Below are 27,995 nucleotides of genomic sequence, written 5' to 3'. Positions count from 1 at the left end.
GACTGAGCTTATGGCTACGGTGGTGAAGAGGATACTGGCGCTGTTGTGGTGAGCAGACGGAGGATTGAACGAACTGTGAGTTGGAAACGGAAGAAGAGAAGAAATCGTTGGCTGAGTATACTGAAAGTTCTTGACATTGTGGAAGTGTTGACATGTATATCCTCATTTGAAATCATTGGCTGAACTTGACTGAAATTATATGCAGCTTCGCTGTGCGGGTGCCACGCAGTCTAAGAGAGAGAGAGAGTGTGACAACTTACCGTGAGTACAAGGAATTTACTGTGGGATGTGTATATTGAGAACCTGTCGTTTCATGTGTGTGTGAGCCCCCAGTGAAAGAAGATAGCGGCCCTGTCACGGAGCAAAGTGGTGGGCGAGCCGGCCGTGTATTATTATCAGGAAGGAGAATCCTTGCAACTGCTATTTTCAACATCAGCCTTCATTACAACGTCCCGCCGGCCCATAGCTGACTACGGGAAGATCTTGGCCTGACCTTACTATTTGTCACAAAGTGTGTCGTGGGTGAGTTTTGACTTTGCTGAGTGTTACACTTGATGCTGTGAAGTGTTGTGCTGTGTATTCGTTGTCAGGAGCCATTATAGTGAGTCGGCCGTAAGAGAAGAAGCCGTGCGGTGGGCGAAGTGCTAATTATACATCTGCTGTGCAGCGGTTTGGTGAAGAGACGGGCGTGGCATCAAGAGCCCCCGTCGTGGAGTTGGTAAAGTTGATGGTGGATTATACTGAAGGCCCAGACTCTGGTGTGAGCAGAAATTCGTATGCTGATGAGTATGAGGAGAAAAGCACAGTGTGTGTAGAAGTGTAGTAACCTGGTTGTCACGGAGCCTCTTCAAAGGTGCGCCCCGTCCAGATCTTTGGAGTTGCACATACGGAGAGGAGAGGGAAGCGTACAGCTCGCCAGTGACAGTATTCTACCCCCTCGCTGCGATTGAGGACTTGGAGGTAAAAACCACCAGAAACCAGCTCACCATGAGAGGCCTGTGAGTAGATCCATCCACTGCACACACACTTTGTGTTACAGCCCAAGCCTCTAAAGGAGGAAGATGATAAATAGTTACCTGTAAAAGTACTCACCGCATTTACTGTTACCAGTCCCATCTGTAAGAGAAGGTTACAGTTAAAGGTACAGTGTGAATTGTGTTACAGCCCAAGCCCCTAAAGGAGGAAGATGATTAATAGTTACCTGTAAAAGTACTCACCGCATTTACTGTTACCAGTCCCATCTGTAGGAGAAAGTTACAGTTAAAGGTGCAGTGGGAATTGTGTTACAGCCCCGAGCCTCTAAAGGAGGAAGACGATTGACTAGTTACCTGTACGAGTACTCACCACATCCGCTGCTACCAGTCCACCTGAAAGTAAGAGAGAAAGTTGAAGTTCAAGGTGCCGTGTGATCTTATGTTACAGCCCCGAGCCTCTAAAGGAGGAAGACGACGAAACAGCAACCCAAGGAGTACTCACCGTATCCATTGTTGTTAGCCACCTGCAAGTAAGAGAGAAAGTTGAAGTTAAAGGTGCCGTGTGATCTTATGTTACAGCCCTGAGCCTCTAAAGGAGGAAGACTACGAAACAGCGACCCAAGGAGTATTCACCGTATCCATGGTTGTCAGCCACCTGCAAGTAAGAGAGAAAGTTACAGTTAAAGGTGCAGTGGGAATTGCGTTACAGCCCTGAACCTCTAAAGGAGGAAGACCACGAAACAGCGACCCAAGGAGTACTTACCGTATCCATTGTTGTCAGCCACCTGCAAGTAAGAGAGAAAGTTGAAGTTAAAGGTGCCGTGTGCTCTTATGTTACAGCCCTGAGCCTCTAGAGGAGGAAGACTACGATTCAGCGACCCAAAGAGTACTTACCGTTGTCTGTCACCTGCAACCTTGTGAAGTTCTGCCTCCAGGACAAGGAGGGCGCCACGGATAGAAGGGACCTGCAAAAGAACCTGTCCCCCTTTCCCTCTCTCGCACTTGCTGGAAGGCCAGAAGAGGCCGTTATTTTAAGTTTCCCTTTCCCCTGCCCCTTTACCATTTTAAGTAATTTAATAAAGTCTATTTTAATTTTATTCATACCTTGTGTGTCTGGTCATTGGGGTGGCTTTGGGAACCTCCTCGAGGTGGAAACTAAAAAGGGGCGTGACCTCATTAGCATCTGGGTCCGCCCCGACTTGTGACACTTCACAAGCAGCAAAAAATGTCACCAGGAGTCATGGAGATTACTTTTGTATTGGATATATCTGCTTTTTGACCTCTCAAAGTGACGCATCTTTTGCCTTGCATTATATGAATCACAGATGGTTTTTTTTTTTCAAAATATCTTCTTTATTGCTTCACTGAAGATGAAAGGTGAGTAAATAAACAGCTAATTTTTAGATCCCTTTTATTATACACTTAACATTATATTAATCGTCCACTTTTAAGGTTTAAACTTTATATATCTCACTTACTGGGCTGCACGCAATTTTATGCGTAATGTAATATGTTCTGTGGGGTCTATGAAGGTAATATAATATCACATAACCTTATGGAGCAATTCTGCTGCGTAGTTTGCAGCCATTTTCATGCACTGCAACGTTATCTTAACACAAGCAACGAATGACGTGACAAACAACTGGTTGTCTAGTGCGATTCCATTCACACGCCACAGCTTCTCTGTAAATACGGTTGTGAAACCCAGAAAGTTACGGGTGTGAGGTCGGTTATAGAATGCGGTTGTCAAACCCGTAAAATAACCGAACTGCGTGTGAACGGAACCTTCTTAAGGAGTCAAATACGGGTTTGACAACTGTACTATGGTACCGTGTGAACGCAGCCTTAGTTAACGTTAGTCCTTACTGAGAGAAAAAACGCATAATATATGATTTTCCACTTAAGGTTACAGAACTGTGGTGTACTCAATGCACATTAATCTGCTGAAAAAAATGAGTCTGAGGCAATATTGCTGTCAATGTCGCGTTGTCTCGTCATATGTCCAACATTACACAAATTAATGTAACTGAGTCAGTATTAAAATGAAGAGTCACAACAAACAACACGTTTTTACAGTTTTAAGATGCTTTAAAGAGGATGAAGGAGTCTCAAGCAATATTGCTGTGTAAATGTCGCATTGTCTCGTTATATGTCCAATATTACACAAATTATTGTAACCGAGACAGTATTAAAATGAAGAGTCACGACAAACAGCATGTTTTTAAAGTTTAAAGATGCTTTAAAGAGGAAGGAGTCTGAGATAATACTGCTGTGTCAATGTTGCGTTATTTTGTGGTAACATTTCACAAATGTCCTTAACCGAGACAGTATTACAATGAGTCACGACCAACAGCATGTTTTTAAAGTTTAAAGATGCTTTAAAACGGTTGAAAGAGTTTGTAGTGCTTACCTGTTAGCTCTTTATGTCTGTGTCCTGGCTGTTGCTGCTCTGTGAAACTCCGTGAGAGATGTGAGGGATGGGCGCGTGTCAAAATTAAAGCCCATTATTTACTTCAGGCGTGTGTGAGGGAGAATGTGTGATTGAGCTATTCATACTTATTCTGTTTAAGTTCAGTTTTAATGTAGTACTTATTCGGTTTAAGTTATGGTTAATAATAATAATAATACCTTACATTTATATAGCGCTTTTCTCAGTACTCAAAGCGCTTTACATATGAACGGGGGAATCTCCTCAACCACCACCAATGTGCAGCATCCACCTGGATGATGCGACGGCAGCCATATTGCGCCAGAACGCCCACCACACACCAGCTTATTAGGTTAATGATTTGCAGTTTTTGAGTTCATATCACAGTTTTTATTAAGTGAAATTAATTTTTTTTTTTTAAAAAAACAATAAGTTAAATAAACTCATTTTGTTTAGTGACTTACACTGTTAAGTTTTACAGTGTGTATGACTGAAGTAAAAAATGAAAATACATTGACGTGTGGCTTCAATGTAGCCTACCACATCATGTCATGAACCAAACATATAAGAGAACAGAAGCACACACTTTATCAAACTATACTGCTGTCTTATCCCTTATGTGTTGTTGGGGCCTTTTTTTTTTTTTGTCTTAATTTGGCCACAACTTTTTCTGTGTTTTTCTTGTGACTCTATGCACAAAAACTAAAAATGCATCAAAGCCAATGTTTTTACTAATATTTGGCATGCCCAAGACTGTGAAAAATGTGAAAAAAATCCAGTCCACAATCCCTTTTTATATTGAAAATCAGTCATTTTGTGTTTTTTCCCCTCAAATCAGTGACATCACTTATGAACTTGGCAATTAAAGAGTTAAAATCATGAATTTTTTGTAAACATTTGGTAGTTTTGATCAATACTAACAGATGTATGCAAAAAAATGAAAAAAAAAATAAATAAATCTGATACATTTTTACAGCCATTTAATTTGGTGGCCATTTTTGGCCACTAACAACACGAAAGGGTAGTGAATTGGAACAATGCTCAAGGGTTATTTAAGTCCTTACATACAAAATCTAATAAACCTAAGCAATTTGGATGGCATAAAATAACAAAAAACTGAATGAAAATGTGGATTTCATTGGGTCTGATTGAGCTGGCAATAAAAATCACTACACTACAGTGGTTCATGTGTAGAAATGCCTAAATGACTGAGAAATGTTAACAGCCAGATGGTGATAAAAATGTAGGATGTTTTCTACGCAGCATTTTATAAATGAGGGCCCAGAGCTCAAGGAGACCAGCCCAAAGGAGGATGAGGGAAAGAAGAGCCAAAAGAAGCCCAGAGCATACCCATACATAGTCTTTTATCGCTGTGGCCAAACCCAACATGATACATTCAAACTGACCAATCAGAAGACCCCCTTTAACCCCCACCGTACTGGATAAACAACTCTGTCTTTGATCACTATCAGCAGTGGCAGCCGGTGATTTCTCTTCCGAGGGGTGCAAATTCAGAATGTGTGTTCATTTTTTTTGCTTGTCATGTCAAAATATGCATTTGTTGCGTCAAGTGAACTATGTGCTCAGATGCTTCATTTCAAAATACGTGCCTGTTGCACATGTGTTGAGATTGAGTATCTGGCAAACATGAGCGTCTCTTTAATTATAAACCCCTTTGGAGTGTCTGCAGCAGGCACTTATTTTGACATTACACGTGATGCACATGGCTCACATGACGCGGCGAACACATATTTTGAAATGACGAGCCACACACATGACTGGCTAAATACATGTTGTGACGAGCTTCGCATCGTGCGCCCTCGAAAAAAAATCACTGGCCGCCATTGACTATCAGTGAGCATAGGAATGCAGCAGGACGGAAATGGGAGACAGAGTCATACATTCCTACATTTTCAATCTTACAACTTATATAGACAGCTGTCTATAAACGGGGGATTTGACTTGAAAGATGGAGAAGTGTGGGCAGGGGGTGTGGTTGTTAAACACTACTAAACGTCCCTTTAAATGGGACATTTCACAATATATTTTTTAAAGATGTCAAATAAATCTTCAGTGTCCCCCATATGTGAAGTTTTTGCTCAAAATACCATATAGATCATTTATTATAACATGTTAAAATTGTCACTTTGTAGGTGTGTGCAAAAATGTGCTGTTTTGGGTGTGTCCTTTAACATGCAAATGAGCTGATCTCTGCACTAAATGGCAGTGCTGTGGTTGTATAGTGCAGATTAAGGGGCGGTATTATCCCCTTCTGACATCACAAGGGGAGCCAAATTTCAATTACCTATTTTTCAGTGGTCATTTTTGTTAACCTCTGGACAGAAACCCACTATGTAGATAAACTAATGACATCTCCAAAATAACTTCAAAGATTGTTTCAACAATACTGTATTTTAAATCAGAAATGGAAAAAGGTGATAATGTTTTGTACGGTGAATTGGGCGAAGTTGAATTGGGCGTAATGACAAATTTGTGTGTTTAAAATATAATTTTATCAGAACAGTCTTTAGATCAAATGTTAATAGGAAAGTGTGCATGGGTGCAAACAGTGACATTAACAAGATATGGAAGCTGATAAGTTAACAGAAACAGCTGGTGTTAAGTTTTATATTTATTTACAAAAGGTGAGAATTAATATGCAAATGAGTATGGTAAGAATATTCTTAAAAACTGTAAAAGACAAAAAATACAGTGAAAAACTGAAAAAAAAAACACAAAATAGTTGTAAAATCCCAAATTCTGTACAGATTTATAAACAAAAAAGAAACTGTAGTTTTATAAAAAGTTTCTTTCTTACAGTTTTCTTGTAAATTAGCATTTTTAATCAGACTTTTGATGGATTCTGCCAACAAACTGGTTTAATGATGATGAATGCATACGGGCCGAGAGCATTCAGTTAATATCATTGTTTCATTTTTAAAAGGAGTTTCTCATATCCTGATAAGTAAACTCTTTTATGCTATTAGAAAATCAAAGTTTAGGAAGCATTTACTCTGATGCAGATGAAGGTTTATATTGACAGTATTAAGCATTAGTTACTGTATTGCCGTCTTTTCCTCCTCTGGTCTGTTATTTAATCTAAGAGTAGGCCACATCAACAGATCCAAAAGCAACACCTGAAAAAAGAATAATGCTAAAATGGATACTGAATACAGATACTAAGTGATGCGTTTGGTTTTGTTTTCATTTTGTTTAATATTTTAGTTTATCTCACCTTGACCTCCTCCTTTCTTCAGATTAGAGTACACATTGTCCCCACCTTTACTGGCATTTCCTAAAAATGCCAAGAATTGGGAAACTTCATTATAAACAACCCAACATTAACAGATCTCTTCTGACAGTTAGTTTAACTTCTGAGAAAATATGACAGTTTAGCTGTTTATAGATATTAAACAACAAAATTAAATAAATAAAAATAAAAAATACAGATTAAATAGAAATTAAATAAATTTACGTTAAAGGGCTAACCCTTTAACTTTCTGTTTATAGATCCGTTCAATATAAGCTACAGAAAGCCACATCTGTGATTCAGCATGCTATTGAAGCATGAAAATAGTAATACTATAAGTTATTTTATTTAAATGTTTAGATATCTCTGTTGACCATGAGGTTTCATTTTACCTTTCTTGTCTTTCTTCTTTTTCTTCATTTCTTTCTTAGATATCAGTTCAATATTAGCATAGATGTGATCAGCTGCTTCACTTTCATTGTCTACAATGAAGAATAAAGAAATGATTAAGAGTTTTCTCTTCTCAGTCTTTAGTTTTACTCCTCTGGTAGTTTTTTTTTTGCTCTTAAGTTTATTTGCTCTTAATAAATTTTTTCTTGAAGTTGACCTGTGAAAACATGGCATCAATGTGGCCAGCCTGAGACACTGAGGAAAAGTTTAACCTTAAAATGTTTTATTGTCATGAGATAAACAACATTAAATTACATTAATACATTACCTGCACTTGTGTCTTTATCATCTGTTGTAATAGAATAAAGATGAGCATCTTTTGTAATGAATAAAGTTTAAAAGACCATTTGTCAAAGCTTTATGTCTTGTGAATGTTCTTTATAGAAATATTGTTTTGTTTTACCTTTCTTCTTTTTCTTAATTTCTTTCTTAGATTTTAGTTCAATATCAGCATAGATGTGATCAGCTGCTTTACGTACATTGCCTACAATGTAGAATAAAGAAATGATTAAGAGTTTTCTCCTCTCAGTCTGAGGCATTGCTAAAGGATTTGATTCTTAAAGGTCAGGTTCTTGGTGTGTAATGTTGCTGTTAGAGCATAAATAATACCTGCAAAATTTCAAAAAGTTCAAGTTCTCTCTCCTGCAATCATCAACATTATCACTCCTTAATTTACATTAAATTATCAGAAAAGACTTTGGCGGGACTACATTTTGTTCTGGCTAATGCTAAAAAGAATAGGAAATACCCTGCAAAATAAAACTTATAATAATAACAATGACATAATTTGTAAGGTCTTGGGCCACATAAAATGATGGGGTGGACCGGATTTGGTAAGCGGGTGCATGTTGGGATGTTACTGCATCAGCTCTTATAAAAGCAGATTTCTGGCACTGATCATAATAAATTAATGTACTGTAAACTGACCAGTCTGTTTCTGATCTGATGTCTGACTGATGTTCTGCTGTGGACTGAAGGCTGACGGAGACTGAGAGAGTTTTTTGTTTTTGTAGCACCACAGCAAGACCAAGAAAAAGATCAAAAACATGAAGCTCAGTCCAAGACACAGACCAACAGTAAGACCAAGAAATGAAGATCCTGAGGCTGGAAAAGCAGAGATACATCTTTATATAACTAGTGCATATGCAAAAACATTTCCACAGTTTTTATAAAGGAGAGAGATCACCTCTGAGTTCAGAGTCACTTACCTGTCAGTACAGATTCTTCAGTCTCTGATATGATATTAGGTTTTGGTTTTGATCCTGTAGGAGGATAAAACACATTCAGATCCTGAAGAGTCTCATGCTGCGTCGAAACCGCCTACTTCTATACTATATAGTAGGCGAAAAGCAGTAGGCAAGGCGAGTAGTATGTTCGAATACATAGTATTCGAAAAACAGTATGTGAAAAGTGCCCGGATGACCTACTACTTCCGGTTAGATTTTGCAGTGTGAATGCGATGGACACTTCACTATCCCATGATGCCCCTGAAGAGGAGTTATCCAATGAAGAAGACAACGCGTAGGCTGTTTTTGCGCTGGAATGACATGACGTGATGACGACGGATGTCACGTGATGTAGCAACATGGCGGATGTAGTACGTCCAAATTTTATTCATACTACCAGGATTCATACCATACAGTACCTACTGTTTAACTGTAAGTAAGTAGGTACTTCATCTCATTCAGTACCTACTGTACAGTATGAAGTTTCGGACGCAACCTTGAGAGTTCATCTCTTCTTTATAAGCTTATTAACCTAATCACAGGCTACATTACCTTTACAGATTTTTTTTTTTTTAGATTTCAACAAACAACTATTGAAATGATGGCATTTCTATTAACTAATGATACTTTTGCGATACGTCATTCCAAACATCACGTCGACTGATGTTGGTAGGTTTACTAATATGACATCCACCTGCCGCAATATGAATATTTTTTACCTAATTGTTTTACATTATTTGAAATCAGAAGAGATGTAGGAGTGTTATCCAAACATTATTGGCAATGAACATCTGTTATACCTGGAAGCGACACATATTGAGGTGTTTCTGGGAAGTTTTAAATCATACAACTTCATCTTAAAATATGTGACTTCTGTACATCAGGTGACCTGGAAATATGAATAAAATGTTTCCATTGTTGTTTTGCGAAATACACCTCTTCTGAATTGCCTGAAAAACCACCTCATGTGCGAAAAAAATCGTTTGCGATATATTGGAGTTTTTGCGAAAATGACGTGTTTCCATTGGCCATATTCGCAATGTCAATTTGCACAATTTGAAGGGTAATGGACACACAGCTACTGTCTGTTTACAAGAAGTCCCAAACCTAAATGATCAAATAAATTAACCAAGATATTCTGGTCCTCATAAAACATTAATACACCAACCATTAACATAAAGTTCCCAATAGTTAATACACACATCAGAAGACCTTATGTATAATTTATACATATTTTACAGTAACACTAAGAACTCACCCTTCACAATGAGATTAATAGCAGAGCTTGATAGTGAAGTCTGTGGTCGTCCGTGTATCTCTCCTATACACCAATACTCATTCTGATCAGATTCATTAACTCCATTGATAGTGAGAGAGTCTCTGTTTACAATGTAACGCTCAGAGTTAAACACTGAAGTATGTCTGTTAGACCACCGATATCTCCAGTTTAATGATCTGTACTGATCCTCTATCTCACACTTCAGAGTGACTGTCTCTCCAGTGAACACAGATCTGTCTGGTGTTACTATCACTGTAGCTCTGGGTAAAGCTGAGGAAAGAAAAAAATAAAGCTGTAACAATCTCATCACAGATCTCTAAAACATTGGCACAACACACCCATTGATATAATGTTTCTGATCAATAACACATATGAGATGTTTCTGTCTTTATTTCATAATTTTACAGACAATGAAGTTGAACTCACCCTTAACAGTAAGATTAACAGATGAGCTTGATAATGAAGGTTGTCCATCTCTATTTACTATACACCAGTACGCATCCTGATCAGATTCAGTAACTCTATTGATAGTGAGAGTGTCTCTGTTTACAGTGTAATGTTCGGAGTTAAACACTGAAGTACGACTGTTAGACCACCGATATGTAAAGTTACTGTACTGATCCTCTATCTCACACTTCAGAGTGACTGTCTCTCCAGTGAACACAGATCTGTCTGGTGTTACTCTCACTGTAGCTCTGGATAAAGCTGAAGAAAGAAGAAAATGAGGTTTTAAAAATCTCATGACAGATCTGTTTATATGAAAGACACAAATCTATTAAATTCAGTCACCTTCAGTTTGTCCAGCATAGATGTTTGAAATCTGCACTGTAAAGAACAAAGGGTAACACTTTACAAAAACAGTACATGAATAATCATGTACTAATACATGAATTAATAATCACTTTAATATGAACTAATGATAAGTTAAACCATGTTATAATCAATAACTAACCATAATTATGTCGTGAGTCATATGAATTCATGCATGAAATACAGCCACCTTAACTACACATTAATACATGTTTGTTAGTTAATGCATTCATTTACACTTTTGGTAACCCATATCAAACATGCTCTCTAGAAGAACAAAAATAACTTTTATTTATGCAAAATGTTTAGGTTTGTAATGCAAAACTGCTTATACATTTGCTCCTGCAGCTGAGCTACAAACATCATTGAATGGCACTGGATATCTTGCAACATTTATGAGTTATTGACTTATTCCACTGCTGCCATTAAGAGTGACAGACGCTATTCTTACTAAATTTAAATCAGCCTACAGCTTTTCCAAATGTCTGTCCAATTTTCACATTTGCTTCTCTCCTTTTAAACCACCAAAAAATAGGATTTAGATGAGCTGAATATGTATAGAATGTGTAATTGATAACTTTTTAACAGTGTACCCCTCCAAGAAAAGTCATTACCTACACAATCATACATTAACAAATCATGAATTTATGTTAGTTTTAGGGCCTGTCCCATTCATACGCCCTTAAAACTTCCACTTGGTTTTGAGTTCCCTTGACAGTAAAGACCCCTACTGGTAGTAGCCTCCTACTATTTTCATTCAAGAAAATGCTGGGCTCGCAAAGTATCCTTGGTAATTTCATCTCCCACTTCGTTTTAGCCTGCATCGGTCCTGACTACATTTGCCCTACCCCTACACGTGCACGCGCAAAAGCGAGGGTTAGTGCAAAATGTAGGGGAAGGGGAGGTACAGATGTGGCCTTTAAAAACGCGCGTTTTCTCCCGCGGCATTCTGCAATTCGTCTCATGGAGTCTCGCAGAATTCTGCAAGTGCTTTTTGGGGGGGGGGCTTACTTTCTCTTTTCCCTTAATGTGTTTCACTTCACAGAATATCCACAAGGTGGCGCATAAAAATTATTTTATATGCTTTGTCATTGCGGTTAAGGGCATTGCTGAATATTTAACATTGCTATTAAAACAGCAAAGTGACGTCAACCCCTTCTTGCCAGCATAACAGCGCATACAATTATTAAGATGACTGTATAATGTCGCTGCCCGATGAAACTCACGTATGTCCAAAACAGTTACTTTTCAGAAAGTGAAAAAAACACTGTATATCAAAAGCAGTTGAATGTAGCGTTGTCATACTTGGTACGGCATATTTACATGTAACCATATTCTTGCCAGTGTAATGATATAATCCACATTTGACCAAAATTGAGTTTAAATGGACATGCGTGCATATTTTACAGTACAGTAACTGTGATCGATACGCGTTCTTCCGATCATTAATTAGAATGGCCAAGTCGTGTTTCGTATTGACAGATGAATACGCTCAGTTCATTAAATAGCCTACGTCTTAGTTAAATACGCTTACTTTATTTAATATTAATTATAAGTGTATTAAATGTCTCTTGCAAACTATGAAGGGACAATGAATCAATACACTGACATGGTAATGCTAGACAGCAGTTTGTGTTGAAAAGTGGTGGGGACAAAAGGTCAGATAAAAACATTATTGCAGGACGGGAAAAATATTGAATAACAGCGCATCAAAAATGGGCATAGCGTAGGCCAGTCAACAACAAGAAAATACTCAGCATAAAACCCTCAACTAAGTCCCTGCAAAACCCGCTCAACCGAACAATGCCAAAGCACCACACCGTAGAAAACAGCAGCGCGTTTAATAAATGATTACAATGAATTTCATTACATATGTACAAGAAAACACACCATCAGCATACAACGCAACATATGTGACACTAGACCACAAAACCAGTCTTAAGCATCGCTTGATTTTTCAGAACATTTTAACCAAATGCTTTCAAAAAGTGGTGGGGACATCCCCAGCGTAATAACACCAATGCTATAGACAGATACTTTGTTTGCACAGTCCTACCGTAATTAAGTCACTCCTAGATGTTCGTCTGGTGTCCGGGGAAAACGTTTACCTCGATGAAGGAAAGTCATTGTCATGTTTATTCGGCTATATCCAGTGCTGAGCTTCGATGAAACTTTACGAGACCGGCGAGATGCTTCACGGGCGGAAGATATGCGGCGTGATTGACAGCTTTGACACCAAATGGGTATACGTGAAAAACAGATGACATGATTTCACAACTTTTCATCGGCCATTTAGGTATGTGACGCATATTGTATACGGAAATGAACCTGGACATTCAATCTGTCGAAAAATCTAAAAATCGGCAAAATGAACATACGTGAGTTTCATCGGACAGTGACGATAAGTGCAATGCGCATTTATACAACAGAGAAATTAGTGTGAGCCTAATACACGTAACTCTATTTACAATGAATATCTTAATTATTTGTGTTGTCGAATTTTGAGACCGTTTCATTGTTTGTTCATAATATTTATAATTTTGTCAGTTTTTCTAAAAGTATCAATATATTAAAGAGATTAATGTGGTATAAAAATGACATGTTTTTTTCAGGCGGACTGAAAAATTAATAAATGTATGGGAATGTATAATGACGCTCTCACTTGTATGATGTCACAGCAGTAGGCAGCGCAAATATAACGACACGCCTTTAATCCCTCCCACTGTGAAGTGATACCAAACTCGATGGAAAAGCTAACCATGCCAAAGTGAGGTGAGCTGACCCGACCCAAACTAAGCTAAACTGTGGGGTACTATGCAATGGAAAAGTGCCATTACTCTGTCTACTCTCCACTAATATGCTGGTGTGTGGTGGGCGTTCTGGCGCAATATGGCTGCCGTCGCATCATCCAGGTGGATGCTGCACATTGGTGGTGGTTGAGGAAAATCCCCTTTCATATGTAAAGCGCTTTGAGGGCTGCAGAAAAGCGCTATATAAATGTAACGAATTATTAATTAATTATAATTACATCTAAAAAACGTAATAATAAATACTATTATATGTTTTTGCATTAATATACACACTATTCACCCCCATATAATTTAATAGCCTTTATCTTTATCATACAATAATGAATGCATTGAGAGAATGAAATTTACAATAACTAAGCTTGCTAACTTTATCCAATATCCTGTTCTAGCCTGACCCGTTTTCTAATAACATCCCCTGAATCTAATGTTGTGAGAAATAATCCACTACAACGAGTGGTGGCTCGTGACTTCTTTTCCGAGGAGGCATGAATGCGCAACTCCTCAAAACATTGTCATGTCTAAATAGGTGTTCGGTGCGTCATGTGAATCTATGTGCATTGCGCGTCATGTCACAATACGAGCCTGCTACTGTACAGATGCTTCGTAAGAGTTTATGATAAAAGAGACCTTCACCTTTGCTAGACATATCGCTTATACAGATCACAATAACTAGTGAAACTATATATAGTCATATAAATGGTAATTAATTTTACTACAAGTGTACCACAATAAAACCATGGTATATTTTCCTAAGATACTTTCTATAAAGACTTTATCAGCAAGTTCGCATGTCTATATTTTCCCAAACCTCTTTACTACGGTAAAATAAGCTTCATCTTAGATACAGACTCTACACACACACACACACACACACACACACACACACACACACACACACACACACACACAAAGATTTCAACTCTGAGAGCAACATGATTTAGTAAAGATTTAGTAAAAATTCAGGAGCAGAAAATCTCTTGATCCTGTAGACAATGTGACAGTAATTGATGTGTAGTCAAATCCATAGAGAGAAGATAATACTCACAGAGAACTAGAGGAAGAGAAATCAACTCCATACTGATCGACTGATGACTGACACTTAAACATCAGACACTCTGTGATTAACCTCAAGACTTCCTCATTACAGTTTTTTACAGACGCTAGGACATATTTCTCAATACTTAGGTCACTTTTGCAAAATTCTTCACACAGTGAGCACAACAGAAGTCTATGTGGGCTAAACTGAGGATCAATTATCATTGCTTTGGCACACAATGCATTCAATAACTACATCTCTCAGATTTCATGAATTCTTTTCTCACTCAGACACAACAACTGCCAAAACTCTTTGTACATACAAGCCAATTTGCACATGCTTACATACTGTTTTCAAAACTGTTAAACTTATGTTCAAAACAATAACATAATACACAACTGAATAAGACAGCGATTTGCTACATTTCTACAGTAATATTTTAATGAAATATATTTTAAATCTTAAAAATAAATGTTATAAAACAATTGACCAAATGGAGAAGACAGAGTAGATTACCATTATTATTGTATACTATTGGAAGAATGAGTTGATTTGAGACCTGAATAAAGTGTTTTGGTAGTTGTAGTGCATTTTGAATGTGAAATGAACTGCTTTGTCAAGCTGAAAGTTTGTTAGGAGAACTGTGTGAAGAGTTTTGCAAAAGTGACCTAACTATTTAGAAATGTGTCCTAGCGTCTGTAAAAACTGTAACAGTTTTTTAACTGGGGGTCGGGGTCCACTAGGGGGCCTCACAATGGTTTAAAATGATTTATCAAAGATCTACTGTACACGCATTGAAATAAAAATATTATTTTATTTATTTTTTATCAATATATTTAGCACTGATTGGTTCTTTTTTAACAAACATTTAGATTTTTAGTTATCTCAAGTTATGGAGTTCTTTACTGGGTTGTGGGGAGGGCCTACAAATTGTTGTGAACAGAGGAGGGGCTTGAGAAAAACTGAGATCTACGGCTCTACCACAACATTTACTACATAATGTTTTAGATATAACCTACAAATGAAGCATCACACAGACTTGCATTTCTACAGAAATATTTTGTTGTTTAACTTTTTCATACAGTATTAAATGGAGCAAAATAACATTTATCAACTGCACTTAGTAATGGTAGACATGTGTTTGTAATGGAAAAAACTAGCTGATGAACAAATGCTGTTTTTACACATTGGTCAACAACTGAAACTAAAACCACACTAAACTTTATCTCCATCAGATCTCTTAAACTGATGTGTGCTGCTGCTATATACTTCTGAATGACATCAATGAGAAAAACAACTATCACAGTTTCACAGACAAGGCTTAACACCTGTTTGAGCTTCTCTGCTGAAAATAACTTGCAGTAACATCTTAAAATGTGTACTATTGATGTGTCTCAATATACGCACCAGTAATGTCTTTTTATAAGGAATGTTTGCTAAAGATGCTTCAATATCTTACCCTGACAGGAGTAGGTTCCAGGGCAGATCCATCACAGTATTGAGCTTTAGAGCAGAACTCATCTTGCATCATTTGTAATATAGATAGAAATGATCGTACTTGTAGAGAAGTGATGTTATCTTTGAAGGAAGGAACCTGAGCTACTGTGTATCTGGAGACCAGAATAACACAGAGACTTATGTTGTGATGTTTTGACAGAGCCATTCAGCAAACATCCAGAACAACATAGAAACCACATAAGCCATTTAAATCACATTTGCACCTGAAATTGTGGCTGTGCTACCTTAAAAAAAAAAGTATATTGCAATTGTACGGGTGAATGGAATGCGCTGCTTCTCACTGCCGCTCACTACACGGAGTAGATGCCGAGAGAAACAATCACTGAGCTGGAAAGCGAGACCTTGCATCTAGCACACCCTCATGACCACCTGATGATGAAGAGGGTTTCAGTTTGTTACTGTCATCTTCACTTGGGCCTTGAAGTCAATAAGGTTAAAATCCACGGATCATGTACTACATTAATGTTCTAGATTAAATCTACAAAGGGGGCATCACAAAAACGTATGTGTAGTTGTGCAAAAATTTCCGGTTAATGGCTATAGTGACCTGAACCTGAATCTATTAGAAGCTAATAAACAAGTGTTGTCTCTCACACCAAAGAGCAGAAACCAAAACCACAATGAGCTCATCTCCATTAGACAACTAACACTGATGTCTGCAGATATATTTACCTGTGAACACAGTTCCCTTTCAGTCGTTCACTACGACGTCACGTCGTGACAGACGGAATGGGAACCGCTCCGCAGCGACCTATCTACTTTGAGAAACTAACAAAACGCCAATGAACTTGGCATGCAGGTATTTGCATAATGCCAGCGCCGCCCCACCAGGTGCGTATATAAGCAGCAGGTGCATAATACCAAATCAGCTTTATTGCTTCGAAAGCCGGGAATATTCTGCTCTCGAGAAGTGTATCTGATCTGCAAAGATCCTGTTCTACCTGGGAAAATCAACACTGCTTGATAAAGTTGGTTGGACTCACGGCATCACAGCGGAGGCTCGCAGCTTTTTTCCATCCCATTTCTCTCTCTCTCTCTCTCTCTCTCTCTCTCTCTCTCTCTCTCTCTCTCTCTCTCTCAGTTTAGGACTTGAGTTTGAGTAAGTGTGTTCTGCCTCTCTTTGTGTGCTTTGCTTCATCAACTGCACAAAGAGTGATTTCCCTAAAAGAGGAAGAGGAGCACATTTGAGCTTTGTGTCTTTTTAAAGACATCCATTCACTTGTGTCATGGTCAGGTGCGTCTTTTTAAAGATGGTATTCCGTGCGTGCTGCGTTTCTGAATGCGGTGTTTTCATTGCTATCCCGGGATGGCCACGATTGCTGTCTTTCGTGTCCGGGGTTCCAGCACACAGAGGCGGCGTTCCGTGATAGCTCGTGCCCCATCTGCGAGGACATGACTATGGTGGATTTGGGGAGATGGGTGGCGTTTATCAGGGAACATCACCCTCCTTCCAAGCCAAGCCCTGCCAAGGGCACAGTGGCGAAGCTTGCCAAGGATGATCTCCGTATAACGGACTGAACCGGTCCGCTGTTTTGTCCAGCGACCCTCAGCACCCTGGTCCATTGCCAGCGGAGATTTCCATGGAGACGAGCAGCCTGTGTTCTAATGTGTCCTCGCCCTCTGCGGGCCTCCACCGAAGACAATGTCAACCGTAACATCAGAGGGGGGCTGTCAACCTCAGACGCCGATCCGGACCCGCTCCCTCCTTCGGGTAGGGTTGCGGAGCCAGCGTTTGACACTGAGATGGCAGCCATGCTCGCTCTGCCCGCGGCGAACCATCCCGCCTCAATTATTGGTACTTTGGGGGTGCTCAGGCTTCTCAGTCCTTACCCCCTGTGCCCTTCTTCCCCGAGGTACATGAAGAACTGACGCTGTTGTGGAAAACCCCGTTTTCCTCCCGGAACCGGACGTATCAGCCTTCACCTCTCTCGATGGTGGGGCTGCGTAGGGGTATACTGAAGCAACTCTGTCCGGCCGGTGTCTTTGATGGTACAGAGGAAATGGGAGTTGTGACAGAGTAATAAATTCCTACATTTTCAATCTTACAACTTATATAGACAGCTGTCCATAAACGGGGGATTTAACTTGAATGAGGAATGAGGGTGAGGAGGGGGTGTGGTTTTTGAACACATACATTACTAAAACTCCCTTTAAGTTTTTTTTAGTTCACTCAGTGGTCATTTTTGTTACCACCTTTGGACAGAAACCCACTATGTAGATACATTATTAAATTCTCCAAAAAAAAAATTCGACAATACAATACTGTATTAACTCAGATATCAGAAATGGCATTGAGTATGCAACAGTGCAAATCAAAAAGGTGATAATGTTTTGTACGCTAAATGTTGAATTGGGCATAGTTGCAAATTCATGTGTATTAAATATACATTTATCAGAACAGTCTTTAGATAAAATGTGAATAACTTGTAAAAGTATAGGAAAGTGTGCAATGTGCATGGGAGCAAACAGTGACATAACAAGATATGCAAGCTGATAAGAAACTACGACTACAACTGGTGTTAAGTTTTATATTTATTTACAGAAGGTGAGAATTAATAGGCAAATGAGTATGGTGAGAATATTCTTAAAAACTGTAACAAACAAAAAATAAAGTAAAAAAAACTGAAGAATAAACACGAAATAGTTGTAAAATCCCGAGTCCTGTAAACAAAACAGAAACTATAGTTTCATAAAAAGTTTCTTACTATAGTTTCTTACAGTTTTAATGAATGAATACATGCCGAGAGCATTCGGTTAATATCATTGTCTCATTTTTGAAGGAGCATCTGAACTCCTTTTATCCTGATAAGTAAACTCTTTCATGCCTTTAGAAAATCAAAGTTTATGAAGCATTTACACTGATGCGCATGATCATTTATATTTATATAATTTTATAATAGTAACCATTAGTTACTGTATTGCCATCTTTTCCTCCTCTGGTCTTTTATTTAATCTAAGAGTAGGGCGCATCAACAGATCCAAAAGCAACACCTGAAAAAAATAATAATGCAAAAGACTAAAATGGATGAATACAGAAACTAAGTGATGCTTATAGGTGCTGTTTTCATATTTGTTTAATATTTGGTTTATCTCACCTTGACCTTCTCTTTTCTTAAGATTGGAGTACACAATCCCACCTTCTCTGGTATTTCCTAAAAATGCCAAGAATTAAGAAACTTTATTATAAACAACCCAACATTCACAGTTAACTTTTGAGAAAAGATGACAGTTTATAGATATTAAACAAGAATATTAAATATAAATAATACAGATTAAATAGAAATTGAACAGATTACACGTTAAAGGGTTAGTTCTTCCAAAAATAAAAATGATTTCATTAATCATGAATCACCCTCATATTGTTCCAAACCCGTTCCATATTTTGTTATTTGTTTTTGATGCTTCAACAAATTCTAACTGACCCACTGATGTCACATGGACTACTTTGATGATGTTTTTATTACCTTTCTGGACATGTACAGTATACCGTACATACATTTTCAATGGAGGGTCAAAAAGCTCTCGGAACTAAATCTAAAACATCTTAAACTGTGTTCTGAAGATGAACGAAGGTCTTAAGGGTGAGTCATTAATGACATAATTTTCATTTTCGGATGAACTAACCCTTTAACTTTCTGTTTATAGATCTGTTCAATAAAAGCAACAGAAAGCCACATCTGTGCTTCAGCATGTTATCGAAGCATGACACTACTATAAGTTATTTTATTTAAATGTTCAGATATCTCTGTTGACCATGAGGTTTTATTTTACCTTTCTTGTCTTTCTTCTTTTTCTTCATTTCTTTCTTAGATATCAGTTCAATATTAGCATAGATGTGGTCAGCTGCTTCACTTACATTGTCTATAAAGATGAGCATCTCTTGTAATGAATAAAGTTTAAAAGACCATTTGTTAAAGCTTTATGTCTTGTGAAGCCTTCATAGAAATATTGTTTTGTTTTACCTTTCTTGTATTTCTTCTTTTTCTTCATTTCTTTCTTAGATATCAGTTCAATATTAGCATAGATGTGATCAGCTGCTTCACTTTCATTGTCTACAATGAAGAATAAAGAAACGATTAAGAGTTTTCTCCTCTCAGTCTTTAGTTTTACTCCTCTGGTAGTTTCTACATTTGCTCTTAAGTTTATTTTTCTTGAAGTTGATCTGTGAATACATGACATCACTGTGGCCGGCATGAGGTACTGCTAAAGGAAAAGTTTAACCTTAAAATTGTTTTATTGTCATGAGATAAACAACATTAAATGATATCAATACATTACCTGCACTTGTGTCTTTATCATCTGTTGTAATAGAATAAAGATGAGCATCTCTTGTAATGAATAAAGTTTAAAAGACCATTTGTCAAAGCTTTATGTCTTGTGAAGCCTTCATAGAAATATTTTTGTTTTACCTTTCTTGTCTTTCTTCTTTTTCTTCATTTCTTTCTGAGATTTCAGTTTAATATTAAGATAGGTGTGATCAGCTGATTCACTTACACTGTCTATAATAAAGAATAAAGAAATGATTAAGAGTTTTCTACTCTCAGCCTGAGACCTTGTAAAGGAAAATGATTTGAACCCTTAAAGGTCACATTTTTTGTGATCCCATTTTTCAAACTTTAGATAGTGTGTAGGCTAATGTTGTTGTTAGAGTATAAATAATGCCTGCAAAACAATAAAGATAAAAGTTCAATGCCAAGCAATACATTTACTTTAACAGAACTCGCTTTTTAAAGCCTACAGCCAACGGTCAGTTTGGACTACAGCCTTCTACTAAGATCAAACGGCTCAGGCTAAGCTAAGCTAAGCTGCTGTACAATCACAACACACTAAACAAGCTAAACAATCAGAACTTGATACGTAAGGAGGGACTTCTTAAAACAAGTAAGATATCATCCTATTTTTGGACAGTGAAAACAGCAATAAGTAAATTGTGTGAAAAATACTGGGTTCTTTTACACACTAAACATGAACGCATGTTATATTGCGCACTGTAAACACAAACATAGCTTCAAAAACACAGGAAAAATGTTAATGTTAATAACAATCATAAAGATGAGCATGTCTTGTAATGAATAAAGTCTCAATAGTTGCGCGTTCAGATCTTAATGATTAATGGTAAACAAATTTGGCTTCCTGTCCTCGAAGGGAGCTATGCAGCTGAGCTCTAAACCTTCAGAGAGGGCGAACCTGAGGCCGGGGCTCGAGCTGCGAATGTTTGAGGGACAGCAAGTGCCTGCAAGTAAGTAAGACTTATAAGATAAGTATTAAAATCCTCTCTACCCCCCTCTATATTACAGCTTATGACTTCTGCGGAAGTTAATGGAAAACGCGTGGCCTGGGGCTCCTGCGGGAGCGATGGTGATTCACTAATGTGTTAGTGCAAGTGTGATGAAGTCACTGCTGAGGCAGTGAGCAAGTTGTACCAAAAAATCCTGTGAAAAATTTAGGCTTAAGACTTCTGTGGAAGTAAACGGAAAGTGCGCAGCCTGGGGCTCCTGCGGGAGCGATGGTGATTCATTAATGCGATAGTACAAGCGTGATGAAGTCACTGCTGAGGCAGTGAGCAAAGTTGGACCAAATAATGCAGTGCGAAAATTTCGGCTTATGACTTCTGCGGAAGTTAACGGAAATCGCTTCTGTGGGAGCGATGGTGATTCAACTAATGCGTTAATGCAAGCATGATGAAATCACTGCTGAGGCACTGGGCAAAGTTGTACCGAATAATGCGGCGTGAAATTTTAGCTTATAACTTCTGCGGAAGTTAACGGAAAGCGAGTGGCCTGGGGCTTCTGCGGGAGCTAAGGTGATTCACTAATGCGTTTGTGCGAGCCTGAGGAAATCACTGCTATGGCAATGAGCAAAGTTGTGTAAATAATGCAGGGCGAAATTTCGTGCGGCCAAGGGCTCCTGTGGGAGTGGCCAAGGGCTCTTGCGGGAGCGATGAAATCACTGCTCAGGCTGTGAGCAAAGTTGTACCAAATAATGTGGTGCAAAATTTCAGCTTATGACTTCTGTGGAAGTAGACGGAAAGTGTATGGCCTGGGGCTTCTACAGGAATGATGGTCACTAATTCATTATATGCGAGCGTAAAGAAAAGAGCACTTTTTATAAATTCTAAATTACCATCTTGCAGACATATTGTAAATAATCAAAAATAACATAATATTAGCTACATCATCTGGCGGCCTGATGTGCAGCCGCTACCCGCTGGTCAAACTGAGCAGCCTCTCTGCTCAACACAGTATATAAAAATGCTCAACCCGTTCTGCAGGTCCAAACATGTCCAGGATTTTCAAAAATAGATAGGAATCAGTGAGCGGCCGCTCCCCAAATGGCATAGCCTGTTGGCCTTTGATGTAAAAAGCAGCCGAACGCCTGTTTCACACACACTCTGTATGCAGTGCGTTTGTGGTCGGATCCATCAAGCACCCGTTGTGCTTTCACACATACTGTTTGCAGTGCGCTGCTGACCACTGATTCTGTGTATAAAATTATTGTGTAATTGACACTTTCTGCAGAATTGCGAATAAACAATATAACAAAGCATCAAGATTATTACAATTGCAAGAGCAAATCACATTTTGCCGAATGTATATCAACAGGTACGCGAAGACGCACATACGTACACAAAAGGTGCAGATCAGCCATTATTGATTGACTGTGTCCTGGTTTGCCAGCGCAATGACGGTGTCTCTTTCTTTTACTGTTTGTAATCTTTGTTGTGTGATCGGTTCTCACATATAATGTTTGTGGTAAAATTGTCAGAAGAAAGTCCAAGTACAGAGTCAGAAGTTTATAAATTAATACCGAGCCTGTCGATGACAGCGGAAAAGCTAACTCTCACCCTTCATACATCTTAAAATAGAAGTTTTCTTTATTAACTCTTACAAATTTCAAGACGTTGGTTGTGGCATACGGAAAGTGTTGGTACATCAATAGCACTGTTCGTTATAATTAATTGCTTAAAACATTTGCACCCTGGGTGATTTTAAATTCATTTAAGCTTGTTTGATGATGAACTACTTGTATGATGGTTGTTACACTCATTTTCATTCATGAAGTAATGACAATATTGCTAATGGATTAAGTAAAATATAATTATCAAAATTGAAAGTTGTGCATCACCTGGATGCGGTGGAGTTTGGGAATCACCATATAATGGCTAGTATATCTTCTGTGAGGCTGGACAGCTCTCTATTCACTCCATCATTAGAAAGCAAAAATCGGTATGCATAAACGTTACTTACGGCAATTCATTCAAGCTAGCATGAATAACTCTAACGATATGCTCTCTGTATGTGTGGGTGTTCGAACCACAGTTTTAGGGAAGGGGGAAACAGTGATCGTGACCATTACGATAAAAATTTTATTCCTGAAAAAATTCTAGCAGAAACAGACATTTAAGGATGAAGTCCTGCAGCATTGGTATGAGGTAGCCTGAGTTACTCCAGACAAGTCTTCTTTAGTTCGAAAAGTCTATAAAGTTTGTCACCATGACAACATATTTATAGATCAAGCTTTGAAGTTACAATGGATTGCACTTGCTCGAATCGCCCCCTGTCGGGTCAAAGAATAGTGCAACAGCGAGCACGTCGACTATGAATGCCTTCCGTTTGTTGACAGCGGAGGCTTGCTGTGTGGAGCAAAGCGCGAGTTTTCTCGCCCATCCGCAGAGACCGTCCTATCAAGTATGCAGGGTATAGCAAATGAAGTGCGATGTTACCTTGACAGAGGAACGACGCAAGAGCGCATTCTTCTGCGGAGCTGTGAATAAACAATCGATAAGGAGAAAACAAGCAGTTTGATTACATTGACAATGAGGTAAGTTTCACAACAATTGAAAATCTCTGGTATTTGTAGCTTTGGTGGAAAAGGGGTTAATTAAATGCGGAGTCTAGGGCAGCACAGTCCTGTAAGCCGCCATTGTTGTTTTGGTCGATCACACATCCCTAGATTGAAATAACAGATGCACCTGATGCCGTTATTGTCAAACCCATTTGCTTTTTCCTAACCCAAACATGCCATTGTCGAGTAAAAGAAACATCCGGACTGCATAAAAAGTTGTGTACACTGCCCCTGACATCACTACTGCATGACATGTACTGAATGTTTAGGCTCCTCTAAAACCTACGTTTAGAACTACAATTCAAAAGACTGTATGTTGGGATGTCACTGCATCAGCTCTTAAAAAAGCAGATTTCTGGCATTGATCATAATAAATTAATGTACTGACTGACCAGTCGGCAATGGACTGTAAACATCCTCAGTCTGTTTCTGATCTGATGTCTGATTGATGTTCTGCTGTTGACTGACAGCTGAGGCAGACTGAGAGTTTTTGTTGTTGTTGTACCACCACAGCAGGACCAAGAAAAAGATCAAAAACATGATGCTCAGTCCAAGACCCAGACCATTAATAAGACCAAGAGTTGAAGATGCTGCGGCTGGGAAAGCAGAGATACATTCTTATATAATTACTGCATATGCAAAAACATTTCAACAGTGCTTATAGAGGAGAGAGACCATCTCTGACTGAGATCCAGCTCTTTGGAGACTCTCCTCTCTCTGGGTATTTACAGTAGTAGAAACCCTCATGTGACTTTGAGACTGTAGGAATGATCATCATGTCTCCTGTAGTCTGACTCTGCACCACTAATCCATCTTTATAAAATTCAGCCCTCAGATTAGAGGGCTTTTTATATCGATATAAACAGTGTAGAGTCAGAGGATCTCCTTCAGTCACAGGATGAACAGGACTGTCCAGAATCACACCAACATCTACACAACAGAATAATGACTGATGATTACAAATCATAAAAATATATCAGATTGATTATCGGCTTGTTACTGTATATCTGGCAGATGGTAAAAAAAGTAGAATGCCAAAGACTTAAAATGAAAGAGCATCTTTAACCATTATATAAGAACTAGAATATGATAGAGACCACAACAACCAGCAAGAAAATCTATATTAATATTTATTTAATATCCACTGATAAATACTAATTATAAATGAAATAAAAATAATAAAAACTGCTTCATCGGTTCATTGCACTGATGGTAAAGATTTTCTGCCTCTAAAATGAATAAATAATGATTTGTAAACTCACAGTGTACTGATATATTAACAGGATGAAGTTTCTCTCCAGATTCAGACTGACACCAGTACACTCCAGTATCAGATGTGATGAGAGATCTGATTGTACATGTAGATGTTGTTCCTGTAGATCTCCAGTCTGATGATGAACAAGGGTTTAGTTTATCTTCTGTGTATCCTCTCACTGTCCATCCAGTAGAGTTACTGTGATCCTTACAGCTCAGAAAGAGAGATTCAAATATGAAGTGTTGAGATCTGTCAGGTATGATGGTCAGAGAGACTGAACGAGAAACACCTGAGAAGAAAATGACAGAAAAGCATCTATACAAGAAATAAATGAATAAATGAATGATATAAGACATAGAGTGTAAGAGATTGTTGTTGTTTAGTTGTGTGTGATGAACTCACCAGTGATCCACAGTAGCTTTCTGTTACTGTCTGTGTGATAGACTGGATCTCCTCTCTCTGCTCTGCACATATAAACTCCTGTGTGCTTCACAGTCACTGAACTCACTGTGTAGATGCCTTTAGATCCTCCACTGCTGTTTGACACCAGCTCATAAACATCTTTATTCACTGGAAAGTCAAAATGTGATACACATGTTAAAATGAAATATTTGACCCTTAAAGGACAAGTTCGGTATTTTACACCTAAAGCCCTGTTTTCAGATTGTTTATGATGAAATAGAACGTTTTGACTAAAATTTGGACATATAATGCTGGACTAAGAAATTTCAGTTTTTGTTGTATCACCCAGTGTATCTACAATGGCTGCATAGGTGCACTGGAACAATCCTTCCTAAAATGCATTAAACTTTCGTTTACAAAGACATGAAACTCACCGAGTGGTCAGGGGTGTTTACTGATATGCTCACACAAAAATCGCTGCAAAAGATGCTTTCAACAGATGTTTTACCATTCATTGTAAGCTTGTGGACCTATTTTTCCAAACGCCTCACACCCGCACATTCTTCCTTTAAGAGCTTGAATAACAGACACTCCATCCCAGATGATGGCGATAATCCACCTTTACCAATTGCAAGAATACAAACAAAGTTCCCGGCGCGGAGTAATACCGTACTTCACAGCACATCTAATACAAGTCAATGGAGTTGGACAAAAACTGATAAAACCTGTTGGAAAGCATCTTTTGCAGCGATTTTTGTGTGAGCATATCAGTGAACACCCCTGATCACTCGGCGAGTTTCACGTCTTTGTAAACGAAAGTTTAATGCATTTTAGGAAGGATTGTTCCAGTGCACCTATGCAGCCATTGTAGAGGTAGGGGGGTGATACAACAAACACCCGAAAATTCTCGGGCCAGCATCATATGTCCAAATTTCTGTCAAAACCGTTCTATTTCATCATAAACAATCTGAAAACAGGGCTTTAAATGTAAAATACCGAACTTGTCCTTTAAAACTATTTTGAACAAAAACTTTTAGTAGATGAGATGAATGAGATATTACCTGAGTAAAGACTCTGTACAGTGAACCAACTGAATGTCCAGTCTGTAGATGAACTTATTACCTCGCACATCAGAGTCACTGAATCTCCTTCAGTCAACCACTGCTGTGGAGAAACACTTAAAACTGTCTGTGGTTTATCTGAAAGTGATCAATCTCTCATGAATAACATGTTAGACTTCATCTCTTCACACTAATAATGATGAACAAACATATAAACTCACATGATACAGTCAGTGTAACAGCATCACTCATCTCAGTGTTTTGTTCACGTATCTTTCCTCTACAGGTGTATTTACCACCTTGATAGTCTTGAATGTTGTTGATTTTACACTCTTGTGTGTTGCATTGTGTGATTATATTTCTGTTATTTGTATTCACTGCAGTCCAGCTGTATGTCCACTCAGTGTCTCCTGTATCCTGTATGTCACATCTCAGAGTAACAGTTTCTCCTTTGAACAGCTGTGTGTCAGGATCAACACTCACTACAGGTTTAGGTCTCTCTGTGCAAACACCGATGTATTACACAATATTTAAAAAAAGTATGATATTATGATGAATGATGATTTCAGGCTGTTGAGTTGCACAGTAGTAAAATTAAACATAAAGTATAATAAAAGCAGTCTGTTAGACTTTTATGTTTCATGTTGTCTCTCACCTTTAACATTTATCCACAGTCCATCACTGTAGTCTGTGTAATAGTCTGGTTTTCCTCTTCTAGCTCTACACCAGTACTGACCTCCATTTGAAATTCTGTGGATTGTGTAAGAGTTTGTTTCTGTTGTCGTCTTCTCAGTGTTTTGTGTGCGTTTGTACCAGTAAAACTTCCATCCAGTAGACCAATGATTAATGTGACACTTCAGAGTCACTGTGTTACCTGTCAGTACAGATCCTTCAGTATCTGATGTGAGTTCAGGTTTTGGTTTTGATCCTGTAGGAGAATAAAACACATTCAAATCCTGAAGAGTCTCAGAGCTTATGATCTCATCATAGGCTGCGTTACCATTAAAGATTTTCACAAAACTTTAGCAATATTTTTTGAAATGTCGACAAAAACTATTGAAATTATGGCATTTCCATTAACTGATGATATGCGACTGAAACATAGTTTTTCCTCTTACGCATTTAGACACCAAACTATGCTGCTACGATTTGTCTCCCTCTAACCTGTGTCTCTATTCTTCGAGCGCTGCCTTCATGGATAGTAATTCCTTATTACCCACATCATAGTTTCTCTGTGCTGTGGTGAGTTTACATGAATAAAATGCACAAGGGTGAACTTTACCTGGATTACCGTGAAGTTGGGACAAGATAGCTCCGATGCCTGTATCTGAAGCATCTGCTTCAATGATAAAAGGTTTGCTAGGGTCTGAAAGTTTCAGGATAGGTGCGTGGTGAAACAGTTCTTTAGCTTGGCAAAGGCTTCTTGAGCGTTGGATGACCATTGTAGTTTCTTGGGTTTATCCATCAACAGTGATGTAAGTGGGGAAGCTATTATACTGTAATTCTTAATGAAGCGGCGGTAGAAATTTGCGAAACCCAGGAATATGGAGATCTTTAATGGTGTGTGTTTGGGCCAGTCAGTAATTGCTTTGATCTTAGAAGAATCCATTTCAACCCCTTGATGACTGATGTTGTACCCCAGGAAGTTAGT

General features: G+C 38.3%; 2 protein-coding genes and 1 long non-coding RNA gene across 4 annotated transcripts in view; all 3 read right to left on the bottom strand.

Moving 5' to 3' along the window:
- LOC141350842 (obscurin-like) overlaps positions 1-17,535 on the bottom strand; it is a gene marked incomplete at its 3' end in the record, with an annotated part of 41,884 nt that extends 24,349 nt beyond the window's left edge. Inside the window, exons 1-16 of the mRNA XM_073856673.1 lie at positions 17,225-17,535; positions 15,723-15,873; positions 10,397-10,454; positions 10,034-10,312; positions 9,587-9,877; positions 8,311-8,364; positions 8,030-8,206; positions 7,506-7,586; positions 5,009-5,012; positions 1,869-1,979; positions 1,738-1,759; positions 1,582-1,629; positions 1,477-1,498; positions 1,329-1,367; positions 1,218-1,241; positions 1,093-1,116 (exon numbers count right to left, since the gene is read on the bottom strand). Coding sequence (XP_073712774.1) covers positions 1,093-1,116; positions 1,218-1,241; positions 1,329-1,367; positions 1,477-1,498; positions 1,582-1,629; positions 1,738-1,759; positions 1,869-1,979; positions 5,009-5,012; positions 7,506-7,586; positions 8,030-8,206; positions 8,311-8,364; positions 9,587-9,877; positions 10,034-10,312; positions 10,397-10,454; positions 15,723-15,873; positions 17,225-17,535 — 1,696 coding nt within the window. The remainder of the gene's footprint in view (positions 1-1,092; positions 1,117-1,217; positions 1,242-1,328; positions 1,368-1,476; positions 1,499-1,581; positions 1,630-1,737; positions 1,760-1,868; positions 1,980-5,008; positions 5,013-7,505; positions 7,587-8,029; positions 8,207-8,310; positions 8,365-9,586; positions 9,878-10,033; positions 10,313-10,396; positions 10,455-15,722; positions 15,874-17,224) is intronic.
- LOC141351131 (uncharacterized) lies at positions 6,055-7,393 on the bottom strand. Of its 2 annotated transcripts, XR_012359364.1 has the most exons (4): positions 7,371-7,393; positions 7,045-7,134; positions 6,638-6,697; positions 6,055-6,539 (listed from the first exon to the last, which is right to left on the bottom strand). It is a non-coding gene; the product is annotated as an uncharacterized lncRNA (long non-coding RNA). The 2 variants fall into 2 exon arrangements; XR_012359363.1 differs by lacking the exon at positions 7,371-7,393 and having other exon boundaries at positions 7,045-7,277.
- A 6,457-nt stretch (positions 17,536-23,992) lies between the features above and the next one.
- On the bottom strand, positions 23,993-27,786 carry LOC141350841 (Fc receptor-like protein 5). Its single transcript, XM_073856672.1, has 8 exons — positions 27,627-27,786; positions 27,000-27,272; positions 26,566-26,844; positions 26,345-26,482; positions 25,284-25,451; positions 24,889-25,170; positions 24,302-24,556; positions 23,993-24,222 (listed from the first exon to the last, which is right to left on the bottom strand). Exons 1-8 carry the CDS (start codon positions 27,784-27,786, stop codon positions 24,002-24,004), a joined length of 1,776 nt encoding a protein of 591 aa, XP_073712773.1. The 3' UTR covers positions 23,993-24,001.
- Between the last annotated feature and the right edge of the window lie 209 nt (positions 27,787-27,995).

Source organism: Misgurnus anguillicaudatus, chromosome 19 (genome assembly GCF_027580225.2).
Source record: "Misgurnus anguillicaudatus chromosome 19, ASM2758022v2, whole genome shotgun sequence".
Taxonomy (NCBI): Eukaryota; Metazoa; Chordata; class Actinopteri; order Cypriniformes; family Cobitidae; genus Misgurnus; species Misgurnus anguillicaudatus.
This window is presented reverse-complemented; position numbering and strand designations above follow the sequence as displayed.

Bases quoted from the DNA above. Each gene is read 5' to 3' on its own strand.
- LOC141350841 (XM_073856672.1), bottom strand. From the start codon at position 27,786: ATGGTCATCCAACGCTCAAGAAGCCTTTGCCAAGCTAAAGAACTGTTT. The intron at 26,483-26,565 runs GTGAGTTTATAT...GATCACTTTCAG, and splicing joins TGTTACACTGACTGTATCAT to ATAAACCACAGACAGTTTTA. The intron at 24,557-24,888 runs GTGAGTTTACAA...TCTGTTGTGTAG, and splicing joins TGTTAATATATCAGTACACT to ATGTTGGTGTGATTCTGGAC.